This window comes from Ictidomys tridecemlineatus, chromosome 3 (assembly GCF_052094955.1).
Source record: "Ictidomys tridecemlineatus isolate mIctTri1 chromosome 3, mIctTri1.hap1, whole genome shotgun sequence".
Classification (NCBI taxonomy): Eukaryota; Metazoa; Chordata; class Mammalia; order Rodentia; family Sciuridae; genus Ictidomys; species Ictidomys tridecemlineatus.
The window spans coordinates 50,551,125-50,566,860 of record NC_135479.1 but is presented as its reverse complement, the minus strand read 5'-3'; the positions used below and the strand labels follow the sequence as shown (position 1 = coordinate 50,566,860).

The following is a 15,736-nucleotide window of genomic DNA, read 5'->3' as shown; positions in this document are numbered from 1 at the left end:
TAATACTCAAAGGAATAAAAGCAGCAAAGGAGTGTTTGGAATTTCTCCCAATAAAATTATTACTCCATATACTATGAATCAAATTGATGAGTTAGCTAATGAGTTAAATACTTGGGCAATAATCATGTGCAAATCTAATGTTTCATTTGATAACCACTTACCATCTAATCCTTTGTTGTCTTTTTGGTCTAAGCATCCTGTAGTTTTTCCTAAAATGACAAGAAAAACACCTATCATGAATGCTCCAAATATATTCACTGATGGGTCAAATAATGGTACAGCATCAATACTTACCCTTGATCAAACTTTTACATTTTTAGTACCCAAACAATCAGCTCAAAAGATAGAGCTTAATGCAGTATTACAAGCTTTTGTGATGTTTAAAGATTCTGTATTTAATTTATTTTCCGATAGTCAGTATATAGTTAATGCTATAGTATCCTTTGAAGATGCTGGTAGAATTTCCCCTTCCTCTACTGTTTTCTCTTTGTTTTCCACTATACAAAGTCTAATCTGGGACAGAAAAGATCCGTTCTTTATAGGACATATCAGGGCACATACAGGATTATCTGGAGCCCTTAGTTTGGGCAATGATTTAGAAGATAGAACTACACATGACATACATATTTTCTCTACACTAGAAGAAGCTACAAATTTTCATAAAAAGTTCCATGTCAATGCTAATACTTTACAAAAGCATTTTAAAATAACTAAGGAACAAGCTAGACAAATAATAAAACAATGTCAAAATTGTGTGACCTCAATAGCTAGACTGTGGAACCAACCCAGATGCCCTTCAATAGATGAATGGATAAAAAAAATGTGGCATCTATACACAATGGAGTACTATGCAGCAATAAAAAATGACAAAATCATAGAATTTGCAGGGAAATGGATGGCACTAGAGCAGATTATGCTTAGTGAAGCTAGTCAATCCCTAAAAAACAAATACCAAATGTCTTCTTTTATATAATGAGAGCAACTATGAACAGAGCAAGGAGGAAGAGCAGGAAGAAAAGACTAACATTTAACAGAGTCATGAGATGGGAGGGAAAGAGAGAGAAAAGGGAAATTGCATGGAAATGAAGGGAGACCCTCATTGCTATACAAAATTACATATAAGAGGTTGTGAGGGGAATGGGAAAATAAACAAGGAGAGTAATGAATTACAGTAGATGGGGTAGAGAGAGAAGAAGGGAGGGGAGGGGAGGGGAGGGGGGATAGTAGGGGATAGGAAAGGTAGCAGAATACAACAATTACTAATTGGGCATTATGTAAAATTGTGGATGTATAACCGACGTGATTCTGCAATCTGCATTTGGGGTAAAATTGGGAGTTCATAACCCACTTCAATCTAATGTATGAAATATGATATGTCAAGAGCTTTGTAATGTTATGAACAACCAATAAAAAAAAATTAAAAATTAAAAAAAAAATTGTGTGACCTTTTTACCACAAGTTAATCTTGGAGTCAATCCTAGAGGACTGATACCTAACCATATTTGGCAGATTGACATCACACACTTGCCAGAATTTGAAAAATTAAAATATTTGCATGTTACAGTTGATATTTCTTCTGGATTTTGGATGGGCTCTCTTCATGCCAGAGAAAAAACTAAAGATATTATAGCTCATTGCTTACAAAATTTTGCCACAAAACAGTTAAAAACAGATAATGCCCCTGCTTATACTTCTACCTCTTTTAAACAATTTTGCTCATCATTTGGCATTACTCATATAACAGGAATCCCATACAATCCACAGGGACAAGGCATAGTTGAAAGAGCTCATCAAAGTATTAAAATGTACTTATTAAAGCAAAAAGAGGGAATTGGGAAGGGGTATATATCCCCCAAAGATAAACTTAAAATAACCCTTTTTACTCCAAACTTTTAAAATTTGGATTCATCAGGACATAGTGCTGTGGAAAGGCATATGTGTCCAAAAAATGTACATAAGCCCAAGGTACTTTGGAAGGATATTCTAACAGCACAATGGAAAGGTCCTGACCCAGTGATTGTCTGCAGTTGGGGGTCTGTTTGTGTGTTTCGACAGGGAGAACAGCAGCCGATTTGGATTCCAGAGAGATTAACTAAAGCAATTTCTACAGACCAAAAAGAAGATGATTTGGCTCAAATCCATAACAGCTAATATCCAAAACTCCAATTTGGCTATCCTTACATCTGCGACAGAACCAGGATGCTTTTTTCGATATCTATTTTATTATTATCCTTTCCCACATCATGAAGTTCTATTTTGTTTTTTGAGCTCATACAGACCTAGGTTAATGTTTTGCTGATCAGTTCTATTTTTTGACTATGGAGTTTTTAAACATTGCAATGGAGATTTCACCTGTAAAAAGTTATAAGGCCTTTACTATTATGTTATGTGTTTTATGTATTATGTGTGCACACTTGTGTTTTATGTTGTATGTTTGTATATACGTATGTCCATATATCATATATGATGAGCACCCATGAAAAAAATGGATCCAAATATTTTTTTTATTCCCGTGATTTAAACGGTTTAATTTAAATTGGGTAAACAGCTGTTGAGGATTGTTTTAATACATGAACAAAAAAAGGAGGTTAACAGATCTGTTTGTTTACTTTCACCTTTCCTTTTCATTATATTTAATAATTCTGTTCAAGATAATGTAAATTGTTCAGAAAATTGTTTTCTTTTAGTGCCTTCTGGAATGTTACATAATTTTTTTCTTTAGCCATTATTGCCAGAATTCCTATCTTCATCCCAGTGCTGGTGAAGACAAAGATAAAACCAATCTACAACTTCTCAATAGCCATCACTGAACTGCTGGCAGAACTGCCTGGACTATGTATCACTTGTATGCATTGTGAACTATCTGTTGGTGCAGCGACTTGTGGTAGTGTAGGGGTATTTTTGCTGATGGTGTCATCGGTGGTACAATTTTTCCAAAAGGAGCCATCAATTGGCTTGGTGTATCTTTCTCCCTTCTGCTTGTCATGGTCATTCAGCTAAAATTTGGGGGCCAACAGAAGTGAGGCAAAGAACCTCAACCCCCCCCCCCGTTGGTACAAGACCTATCCACAGGTGTGGCTGTATGCTGGACCTGTAGTCAATGACGGGTAAGATCCAATTGCAATGGTACCAACCTAAGACAGGAGGCTGATGCCTTGAGGTCAGCTCATCCGATGATGGGTAAGGACCATATGTACTGTTGGACAACCTAAGGCAGGCATGGTCCCTAAGCCACATGCTTGTTGTTTAAACAGAGAGGGGGAGATGTTGAGAGCCACAGCCAAAGGGGTCCCAGCAAACTTCCAGCTGCCAGCAAACTTCCAGGGGCCAGCTGATGATTGGCTCACAGTGGCCCCAGCAAAATTCTAGCTGCCAACCAACTGATTGGCTCCTCTGCGGTGATGCTCATTGGGCTGTTTCCCCGACCTTTCAGACCATGGAGCTGCTCATTGGGGACTTTTTTTGGCTCCACCCACACAACCCAGCCAATCGGCCTCAAGAGCAGGAGGAGTGGGGGAGGTGGAGAGGCTTGTGGGAAGCTGGTGGTGGCAGCTGGGCTCTGAGGGTTTTTTCTGAGGAGCTGTGTGTTGTGGTGTGTGTGTTCTAAAAATAAAGTTCATTTCTTTTGACAAGTGGCTCCTGAATTATGCCCAGCCAGACTGCCACACTCTTTGTCCTCCCCCTCCTAACCTGGAGATAAGAAAAAAGATTGCCTTGAGTTATTTGTGCTCCACAGGAGGAAGATGTCTGCCAGAGTTTCCAGGAAGAGACTATCTCCCAAATTAACAAGTGAATCCTAACACACTATCCAGATGCCCTGAGACCCCCTCTCAGGCACACCTGGAAAGTAGATTTTGAAGAGCTTCTTTATAAGCCCTCTGTTTTCCCCGATGGGCAGAATCACAGCCTCTGGGACAGGATTCCCCTGGGTTTCACCTTCCTAGCAAACAATAAAATGACTTTTCCTTTTTCTCAAAACTGTGTCCTCATCATTAAATTGGCATGAATTGGTATAGGGTACAAAGACCAATCTTTGGGTTACATTATTAGTTTCATTTGTGCCAACTGGAGGAAAAAGGAGGTGGGACAGCATAAGGTAGACTTGCTGAGGGACCTGCTTGCTTCTAGCGAAGTCCTCACTCCCTTTCTCATTTCTGCAGGGCTCAGCTCACTGAGTTTCCCTCCACTGACTGCCAGGTCATTCCTGCTTGCTCCAGGACCCCAGCCTGGCTGGCTCATTCCCTGCCTCCCTGGAATAAACAGCTTAGAGTCCAGCCAACCCTCCCTGTTCAGAGTATGCCCTAAAGAGCAGCAGTGTGTGAGGGCCTCCTGAGCTTGGTGTTCTGTGACCCTGTTTAGAGCCCTCACTCCCCACTTATTTTTGTCACAGGTACTGAGCTACTAACTTGCACAGGAAATACAGTGATTAACAAGGTAGATGTGCTCTCCAGGGGTGGAATAGGCAATTTTAAAAGAAGTAAAGGATTATTTCAATTCATAGTTACCACATTTTATTGGGTAATTTCATTATTGACTCATGTTCAGTACTGGAGATTATTGAACCCAGGGCCTCACACATGCTCTGCCAGTGCTCTGCCACACCATTGAGCTACACACACCCACATCCCTTTTTGTTTAATTTTGGGACAAGGTCTGCTAAATTGCCCAGGCTGGACTCCAACTGGGATCCTACTCTCTCAGCCCCCCAAGTAGGTGGGACCCAGTATGCACCACCACACCTAGTTTACTAGCACCTTTTCATCTCAGCCATTCTTTCTGGCTCTTACTTACAGAATCCTAGTGATGTCACTGAAAACCTTCCTGAAAAATTCTTCCAAATCCCACAGTAAATATTTCTTCATAGATCTGTCTCTCTTAGTCTTTGGGTGATATGCTTTCTCTTTGTTTGAAAGAAAAATTTCAGAACTCCTATAATGTCTTGAAACATTATTCACATTATTTCATCCATACAGAGTTGCATAAAAATAATTTAATGAGTATTTGTGGACCATACACACACACATATATTTTCTCTCTTCTCCTCAAAAGAAGTAACTTCTTGGTCTGGGGACATGGCTCAGTGGGAGGGGGCTTACAAAGTATGCAAAAGACCCTGTATTTAAGGACTGTTGACCTCAAAGAAGTACCATGTTGCCAGGTGCAGTGGTTTAAGCCCATAATTCCAGCAATTAGGGAGGGAGGCTGAGGCAGGAAGATGGTAAGTTTGAGACCAACTTCAACAACTTAGCAAGACCCTAACTAAGCAACATAGCAAGTTCCTATCTCAAAATTGAAAAATGGTCTGAGGATATGGCTCAGTGGTTAAACAGCCCTAGATTCAATCTGAAAAAGAATATGAAGGAGGAAGAGGAAAAAGAGGAAGAAGGGGAGAAAAGAAGAAAAAAACCCATCTCTCAGACTCACTAGAGATCAAATTGAAGACAAATATGTGGCCAGCTCATGGCCTGCTCTTAGTCCCTTAGTCTTGCTCTTAGTCCCTCTGCAGGTCTAAATTGAGAAGGCCCACTATTCAGGACAGGACAGTGGCTCTAGTAGCTCAACATTACTTCTAGTCATCCTGCTCTACCTCTCATCATTTTCACCTCCCACCCATTCACCCCAGGACCCACATTCTTCATCTCTGCCTCCCAGTCCTCATGCTCCTTCCTCCTGCACTCTTCCTGAATGGCACCTCTCTATGCAATACTCTTGTGGCACCTTCTGAGCATTTGTGATTTCTATTGCCTCATGGATTTTTTCTACTGCCTTCTTCATACATTTATCAGTTTGGAAACTTCCACTTCTCTAATGTCTCTCTCAGGTTGTCTCACAGAGATATTTCTCATGAATGAAGATCCAGGTAGTTGCTAAGTGATCATGCAGACAGGGTACCTCAGTTCAGCAGGGCTCTCGCCTTCAGCCATCTCCTAAGTCTCTGGCTACATGCTTGCCTGCCTGTGGATCAGCTATTAGTTTGTGACTCAGTCAGCTGTGGCTGCACAATACGGTCTATGCTAGGCTGCCATTGCTGTGTAAGGAAAACTCCCACACAGTCTTAGTAGCATACAAACTTAAGCATTTATTTCACTTATCTGTGCATGGATTGGTTGGAAGTAAACTGATCTTGGCTGGGATCCAGCCTGGACCTTTTCCTTATATCTTACAACTCCTTTATATCAGTGGGATAACTCAGGCATGTTCTTCTCATGGCTATGATAGTGGCAAGTGGAAACATACAACATCTCTTAAGGCCTAGACTCAGAACCTTTACCAATTCACAACCTCATAATCAACTTTGTTGATTATGCCCACTTTACTTTCTGCCCATATGGTGGGAGGTGTATTTACCTCTTACTGAGTAGGGAGGTGGTGGGGGGACAACTAAATTGCTTAGCAAAGGATATGTTTACAAGGAGGTCTGAGGACTTGCAATGAGCAGTTCCATTTTTACTACAGACAACATGGTCATATGGCTCTAGGCATGGTGAAACATCTGCATAGAACCCCTCAAAGGAGGATGTGGAATAAGAGTCTGAGGTTTCTCAGGGAGATATAAGTTAAAGAACACTGTTTGCAATATTTAAAATAACTACTAGGGCTGGGGATATACCTCACCAGTAGAGCACTTAGCTAGCCCTTGTTCAATCCCCAGCACGTCCCCCCACCCTCTCTCTCACACACACGCACACACAAATGATAATAATGAATAAAAATAACTCTATTCAGATTTAAAATAGGCCTTCTAACAGGGGAATGCAATATTTTTGAAAACAAAGAACAGTAGATATAATAAGCGGCATTTTAAAATATTTTAAAAGCATTAAACAAGCTAACAAAAGCAAAACCCAATATCAGTTACCACAGTGATTGCCTGTGATTGGGTCAGAGGTAACCTGTCAGGCAGGTTCCTCTCATTCTAGAGGTCCATTCTTCACAGCCTTTTCTCCATCCAGCTTCTCTGTCTTATAAACAGCAAGGATTCTGCTCAGATTCTGGCATTCAGTTTTAGTGGTAAGTTTTCTCCACCATCCATGTCTCTCTAATGTTTCGAGTGGGCCTTTGGGAGAAACTGTATCAGTGGTCCTCAACTGGCTCCCACTTTCTGTGCCGTACTATTTTTTATTGCAAGCACTGTGGGGTCCTGTGGTACTTAGTGCTATCTCATCTCTTCCATGGGCACTACCTCATCACACATGGGTGTGGGCTAATTCTGCAGGGGGCTGCACACTCCTCTTTCTGCCTGACAAAATAAGCTGGGTCTCAGCCCTCAACTGTGAATCCTGGTATGTCTACCACAGGTCCTAATGAAGCCAGAGTTTAATACACTGTCTCTGTATCAAAAACTACTCTTTATATTGTAGCTGACAGAAACACAATTCAAACCAATTCACATCATCCAAAGGTTCTATGTGGGGCTGGAGTTGTAGTTCAGTGGAAGAGGGCTTGCCTAGTATGTGTGAGGCATTGGGTTTAATTCTCAGCACCATATACAAATAATTAAAAATAAAGGACCATCAACAACCAAAAAATATTTTTTAAAAAATATTCCAAGTTTCATATGTGAATACACAACCAGTGTAACTTCACATCAAGTTCAACCACAAAAATAAAAAGTTATACTCCATGTATGCTTGTCAAAATATACTCTACTGTCACATAAAACTAAAAAGAAAAAATTTTTCCAAGGAGTTCAGGGTGTGGTGGTGCATGCCATAATCCCAGCATCTCAGGAGGTTGAGGCAGGAGGGTTGTGAGTTCAAAGTCAGCCTCAGAAATTGAGGGAGGCCCTAAGCAACTCAGTAAGACCCTATGTCTAAATGAAATTTTAAAAAGGAGTGGAGATGTGTCTCAGTGGTTAAGAGACCTGAGGTTCAATCTCTAATACAAAAAAAAAAAAAAAAGTTTCAAGGAGTGATCAGGCTCCAGGCATGGCTGAATCTGCCAATTCAAATGATGCCATCACACCTCACTCTCTCTCTCAATGTTTGTTTCCTCTGGAATGACTTCCTGCTAAAACAAGCAGGATTTGCCTCATAGTGAAAACAGACCACCAGCAGTCTCAAAAACAGAATTTCCTTGACCTTCAGATGGTGAACAAAAACAAGAACACAAATAAATAAATTTTAAAAATGGATTCTTCATGGAACTGGCTTGGATTGTACAGGTATGGCTGAGTCAAATGTTGGGGCCAGAGGATGGTATGTTCTAACAAATCACGTCTCAATCTCAATTCTACCCTGAGAAACATGTAGTAGTCTCAAAACAAGAAAGGATCCATAAATGAATTTTAATAATATGAAATGAAGACAGACACAATGGCGCATGCCTGTAATACCAGTGCTTGGGAGGCTGAGGCAGGAGAATCATGAGTTAAAAACTGCCTCAGCAACTTAGGAAGGCCCAAAGCAACTTTCTCACTTCTTTCTGGGAGGAACTCTCTCTGTATGACAAATGGAAATGATGAGGTCACTGTATGCCTCCTTTGTGCTGCCTAGTTTACCAAATACTCCCCTTGTCCTAAGAAACCCTTGCAACCATCTCAGGAGGCAAGTGGTACCACTCTACCTTTTATAGAGATGAGGCAATTGTGACCTAGAGACAAACGGGTAAGGAATGAAAAGGGAATGATGGAGAGGTGTGTGCAGAAAAAAAGATGAAGAAGACACTGATACCAGGTAACTTCCAGCCTGTGACTAGCTCCCTGACCTGCTCCATCACCACATCCTCCCCTTCTCTCACCAGCTGCAGCTGGTGATAAGAACCTCTCTCCCGTATCATTCTGATCCTGCCAGTTTCTACCACATCTTTCCTCTGACCTTTACTCACATTCTAGCCTGTGTTCCTCTGAACCTAAGGCTCACTTTCACTTACCGCCTCACCATGAACCCAAAAAAGTATACCCGCTCTGTGGGACTCTCCCTAATAACTCTTTCCCTAGTCTGCATTGGGGCCAATGCCCTCCTACTGGTGCCTGATGGAAAGACCTGGAGCTCTGAACAACTCAGCTTGCAAGTCCTGCTCATGCCTGGCTTCATCGGCGGGGGATTGATGGTAAGAAGCCTAGAACACAGGACTGGGCACCACTGAAAGGGATAGTGAATGGAAAGGGAGGAGAGATGGAGAAGGATTGAGCTCCAGAGGGGCTGCAAGTGCTTGGTGAGGACCAGGAATCTACATAATGCTCCCCCTACACACATAGCACTCTGTAGACAGCCCTGAAGGAGCCCCAAGGACAGGAGCTGAATGTCTGAAGGGAAGGGGAAGGCAGGGAAGGGAGGCTCAAGTCTCTAAAGAGCTTACCATCTGGGAAAATGCATGTCCCACTTGCCTTTCCCTGTCCCCACAGCTGAGCAGATATTGGGGACCCCTCTCTACAAGCGTCCAAGCAGAAGGACCAGCTGGCTGTGTGGGAGCTCATCAAGGAAGGGTAATAAAAGGCATGGGGGGGTGCATCAAATATGTCTGGAGTCTGGCAGTGATGTCACCCATCAGTCACTCTATCTATCAGCTCAGTGCTATCCTTCCCTCCTCCTCATCCACTCACTCTCAGCCCACATTCTGGATGCCCACTCTGTGCTGGGTGCTAAGGACAAACTCAGAAGCAGGTCAGAGGGCAGAGAAGTTGCCCCCAAGGCTTCCTGGAGATGGGGACCTGCTGGGAGAAGTGGAGGAAGAGGAGACCGATTTCCCTGGACCTCCTTCTCTAACTCTCCCCTCATTTAGGGGAAGTTTTAGATGGTTAACCTAGTGTCATATTTGTGTGGGGCAAAGATGAGACATCTACCCAGCAGAGTTCCCCCCTTTTCAGGACAGATGACAGATAATATTCTCTAAAAGAGGTCTCATCTCATCCCTATTCTGGGTCACATCTCTATTAGATAAATGGGTATACCTCTCCTTGAACTAGCAGCTCCTTCTTGCCTTCTACTCCCCCATTCCTTACATACATTCATGGCTGTTGGACTCTACTCCATCTCTCTCACCTCAACTCTCTCTGAGATGTCACACTCCTCCCACACGTACACACTCCCCAGTGTTACAGCATGTCTCTTCTGCAGCTTAAACTACTCCCCACTCCTCCACCCAGTCTAACTAGTCTTCTTCACTGGCAATCTCCAATGATGCACTTTCCAACATCTCACAGGTATCTTCCGCCTCCTCTACAACTTGAGTCACTCTCAGGAAATAGCTCATTAAGCCACAAAGACACAAAAAGGTCCCTGATCCCCAGGAATCTTGTGTTCCTTTCTGGAGATAAATATACGAGGAAGCAAGACTAGAAGCCTCATGAGAGCAAGTGCTTAGACCAGTGCCTTCACCTAACAGGAACTTGAAGATGATTTCAGACAGGAGTAAGTACCACCAAAAAATAAAAATAAATAGGGCTGGAGGTATAGCTCATGGGCAGAAAATGAACCTAGAATTTGAGAGATGTTGGGTTTGATCCCCAGCACCACTTCAAGCAAGAGAGAGAGAGAGAGAGAGAGAGAGAGAGAGAGAGAGAGAGAGAGAGAGAGAGAGAGGGGGGGGGAGATAGAGAGCAAGAGACCACGCACAAGCCAGCCAGACATGGTAGCACATGTCTGTAATCCTAGGAACTCAGGAGACCGAGGCAGGAGAATCACAAATTTGTGAACAACCTGAGCAATAAATAATTAAAAGGACTGTGATATGCCTTGGTAGAAAATACACCTGAGTTCAATTGCCAGTACTGCAAAGAGAGAGAAAGAAAATTGTAAGTGTGATTAAGGTCAACCTGGGAAAATTAGACTATATAAATACATACACATAAGAGAGAGAGAGAGAGAAGGGAAAGAGAGCTCATGCTGAGGATGTGACTCAGTGGCAGAGTGCCCTGTGTTGCACAATCCTTTGTACCATAAAAAATAAATAAATAAAGCTATCATAAACATCATCTAGGGCAAGTAGCTTTGAGATTTTTCTTTTATGCTTTTTGTGTGTGTGTGTATGTGTGTGTGTGTGTGTGTGTGTGCGCGCGTGCGCGCTTGGATTAAACCTAGGGCCATATGAATGCTAAGCACATGCCCTGCTACTAAACTACATCCCTAGTCCCAGCTCAATGTAGTTTTACAAAGTGAACATACCCATCTACCCAACTCCCACTTCCAAAAAACAATTCATCCATGCCCCTGTAGTCCCAGCTCCTCAGGAAGCAGAGGCAGGAGGATCTTGAGGCTGACACTAGGAGTTCCAGGTTGACCTGGGTGAAATAGCAAAACCTCAAATCATACAACAAATGAACAACAACAAAAAAAACACAGATCATATTACCAGAATCCCAGACATCCCATCGCCAGGTACTACCCAAAACCAACAAGGTTAATTATTATTCTATTTTATAACCCCAGAAACTGCTTTGGTCTCTTTAGTATTCTACATAAATTGAAATTATATACTATGTGTTCTTTTGTGTCAGGCTTCTTTAGCATAATATTATATTTGTGATAGCCACCCATGTTACTTAGTGTAGCTGTAGTTTTTTATTTCTTATGCATTCTATCATTTGACTATACTTTAATTGAAACACTCCACTGTTGGTGGACATTTGGATAGTTCCCATTTGGGTTTATTGCAAATAATGTTGCTATCAACATTCCTGTAGGTACCTTAGGTAAACATATGTTTTTATTTCCATTGTTACTCTTAGACCTGAGTAACACTACTGACTCTTAAGATTTGCAAATATTCAGTGCTAATACTATCAAATACTTTTTAATAAGAGTTTTTCTGTCAATTAATACCTATCAGAGCAGTATGAGATTTCTAGTTGCTCCACACCCCCACTGGATTAAAGTAGATTGCTCTGGCTATTGTGTGGAGAATGGATAGTAGGAGGTCATTCATAGATGCGGAAAGATAAGACTAATGTCATGGAGGGAAAATAGGACCTTGAAATAGTCCAGTGGCCATGGTGATAGAGAAAAGTGAGGAGATTTGAGCTATAAACAGTGTTGCCTCCTGAATTTATGTTGACTCTTCTCTTTTTATGAAGACAATTAGGTGACAGTGAAGAGGATAAGGAAGCTGACAATACAAAAGGAAACAAATACTTTGAACAAAAGTAAAATTCTCAAGGAGTTAGTTGGTTGATTTGAAATTGGTAAATGTGGTTTGGGGGTGTAACTCAGTGGTAGAGCACTTGCCTAGAATGGCAAGACCCTGGATGAGATCTTCACCAACACAACACACACACACACTAGTAAATCCAGAAGGCTATTCTAGGTATCTGTGGATCATGGATCCTCCCAGTAAGTGACCTCAACAGACAAGTTAAGCAATGGGGTCAGCACTGGCCCTGGATCTGCCCTGACAGAGGAGGAGGGGAGCTCCTGAAAATTTGGTTCCTCTGCGGTTGCTGGGGATGATATAACAGAACTAAAACTCTCAGCCCCTTCCCTGGAAAAGAGTAAAATGCTGCCTTGTGTAGTATAAGCCAGACAAGATCAACAGGGAGGGAAGGATCAAAACAGCTGTGGAATTCCAGGGATGGGAGATGAACAAAGAACTTGTTCTGGGCTATGAGGACAAGAACAAGGCTGGAGGCAAAGTGAGGAGCCTCAAAGATTTGGAAACTCTCCTTGCAGAAGGGTCTGTGGATCACACCTGTATTCCCAGTGGCTCAGAAGGCTGACAAAGGAGGATTACAAGTTCAAATCCAGAAACTTAGGGAGGCCATAAGCAACTAATTGAGACCCTGTGTCTAAATAGAATTTTAAAAATAAAAGGCTGTAGATGTGGCTCAGTGTTTAAGTGCTCTTGGGTTCAATACCCAGTACCAAGGCAATCCAAAAAAATAAGAAAATCCTCCCCACCTCCACCCCCACATCCAACTGAACCTAACCTAGAGCTCTAGCCCTTTATTTTTTATTTTGAGATAATGTCTCCCTGTGTTGCCAAGGCTTCCCTTGAACTTGCATCCTCCCGTCCCAATCTCCTGGATCTCTGGGCTCATAGGTGTGCCCCATCTGACCCTGGCAGCACCAAGGTTAATCTGGTGGGGGCATGTATAATGAAGTGTGGGGTGGCATGGGACAAGAGCTAATGGGACTTAGTAAGGAAGCCAAGAACATCTTCCTCATGGAACATGATTAGTAATTGAATAAAAGAAGAAGGAGAAAGGATTGATAGATTCAGGAGCCATTGAAGCAAAAGTCAAGAAGACTTGGCTTTGGCAGGTGCATAAGGATTAAAGTTTTTCAGCCTAGGTGACCTGGTGGATGCTATTTTTCAATTAAAAGGATGAGGAAATCAAAGGGAGATGAATTTGGAAAATATTATGATGTCACTTCGGATACAGGCAGAATCTGAGCTAAAACCAAGACTTTTGAGTGGACATCATCTTCAGGCAGTTAGATTTGGTTCTCTAGGCATGTACAGATAACTATCATCAGGGGAATAGCTGATTCCCTGGAGGAGTGAACTTCTTGTGGGAAAAGTCACAGGAAGAAAAAAACATTAGGGGCTGGATCTTAGGAAATCCCATACTCCACATCACAGCATTTGTGAGCATACTCAACCATATCCTAGCTCACCAGACCTTCCAACACCACTACCTCTTCCCACTGCTGAAGGCATTTATAGCTAAGGAGCATTTATTCAAAAGCAGTCTTGACACCTGGTCCCCCAGTTACCATTAAATCCTAAGAACAACTATATGAGGTAGGTTTTACAAACCAATTTTACCTAGGACAAACTGAGACCCAGAGAAACCAATTAGTTCATTGAGTGTGAAGTAGTGTGGCCCTAGCCTCAACTCAGGTCATCCTGATTCCCAATCAGGAGGGCACCTACTATGTGCCAAGGTTTATGGGAATGTTAAATATTGAACCCAACCCTCAAGGAAGCTGAAATATGAACAGGTAAGGTAGGCACATAAATAATGATAAAGTAAGGTAGAGTTCAGCCATGCTCCAGAACAGATAGAGGTAAGGTCTTCCTATAGTTTAAAGGGCTGAGGACATCATAGGCAGCTTCCAGGAGAGGTAAAGACTTTAAGAATTTGTGTTGGGTGCTGGGTTCACAGTATTAGATTGACTCACTATTACACTGACTCTTATCCCACAGGTACTATGTCCTGGAATCACAGCAGCTCTGGCAGAGGCTAGACATCCTGACTGGGTGAGATACAAATTAAGAAGAGATTTGGGAGGACATGGTGTGCACACCTGTAATCCCATTGACCCTGGAGGTTGAGGCAGGAGCTTCTCAAGCTCGAGGCCAGCCACAGCAATTTTGCAGAATTCTCTCTCATTAATAAAAAATAAAAAGGGCTATAGATCAGGCTGGGGTTGTAGATCATCAGTAGCACACTTGTCTGGCATGTGTGAGACAGTGGGTTCTCATAAATAAATTAATTAATTAAATATCCATCAACAACTAAAAAAAATATTTTAAAAGGGCGGAGGAGCTGCTGTGATCAATCTCGGTAGTAGAGAACTCCTAGGATAAATCCCCAGTGAGCCTCCACCCCTCAAAAATGAAAAAAAGACTGAGGATTCTGTCTCTAAAGTAGTCTCTCCCAGAGCCTCTACAGAATTCCTAACTGCCATGAATCCCCACTGGCCCTTAGTTTTGCCTAACTCCAAGTCCTGGATTTATAGGAAAATTTATTTTCAAGCACTCTGTTACAATACTGCATCCCCAGCCCCAGGAATGTATTTCAACCTGGCTCCAGAGTCACTTGGCCATGTAGAGAACACAGCTAGGTGTGGTCGGGCCACCATGGGAGGGGGCAGCCCTATTCAGCCCATCTTCCACACCCGGTCCAGATTACATGTTCCTGCTGGTGCTCAGTCTTCGGAATGCTTGGTGCCATCTACTGCCTCTCTGTGTCAGGAGTCGGCCTCAGAATTGGACCCAAATGCTCAATGTATGGCACGTGGGACTACCACTTCCAAGAAACCTTGTAAGGATTAGCAAATTAGTGACCCCCATTCTCTATATACCCTGGTTCCCGTGTCCTTCCCACAAGGGCCGGGACCCTGGGTGCCACTGAGCTTCAGGAGAATTCCCTCCATGTGGCTCCAACTAACCCTTTGAAAATTTCATCCTGTGAGTGGAGGGGACTGAGGGTGGGGCTAGGGCACTGTCTGACCTCCTTCACTCACTGGACCCTACCTGTCCACAGAGGCACTTACTTGAACAACTATGCTTCCTGGAATTTCTGCGAGGAACCACCCAACGTGGTGTCCTGGAATGTGACACTGTTCTCCTTGCTGGTAGTTGCCTCATGCCTGGAGATTGTGCTGTGTGGCTTACACCTGGTGAACACTTTTATTCTATACTTTGTGAACATGTATAGACTATAGCCCTCCTTGCTCTGAGGCTTATTTTGAAAACGGACATGTTTTTCTTTTTTTCTTCTTCCTCCCACTCCCAACTTGGGGACAAGGAATAAGATTGCCTTGAGTTATCTGTGCTCCACAGGAGGGAGATGTCTGCCAGAGTTTCCAGGAAGAGACTATCTCCCAAATTAACAAGTGAATCCTAACACACTATCCAGATGCCCTGAGACCCCCTCTCAGGCACACCTGGAAAGTAGGTTTTGAAGAGCTTCTTTATAAGCCCTCTGTTTTCCCTGATGGGTAGAATCACAGCCTCTGGGACAGGATTTCCCTGGGTTTCACCTTCCTAGCAAACAATAAAATGACTTTTCCTTTTTCTCAAAACTGTGTCCTCATTATTAAATTGGCATGAATTGGCATAGGGGACAAAG

General features: G+C 42.6%; 1 protein-coding gene across 1 annotated transcript; it reads left to right on the top strand.

The window, feature by feature from the left end:
- The first annotated feature begins 8,880 nt into the window (after positions 1-8,880).
- Positions 8,881-15,329, top strand: LOC144375643 (transmembrane 4 L6 family member 5-like). Its single transcript, XM_078041092.1, has 4 exons — positions 8,881-9,051; positions 14,086-14,109; positions 14,727-14,926; positions 15,149-15,329. The coding sequence occupies exons 1-4, from the start codon at positions 8,881-8,883 to the stop codon at positions 15,327-15,329; spliced, it is 576 nt and encodes a 191-aa protein (XP_077897218.1).
- Positions 15,330-15,736: the final 407 nt, after the last annotated feature.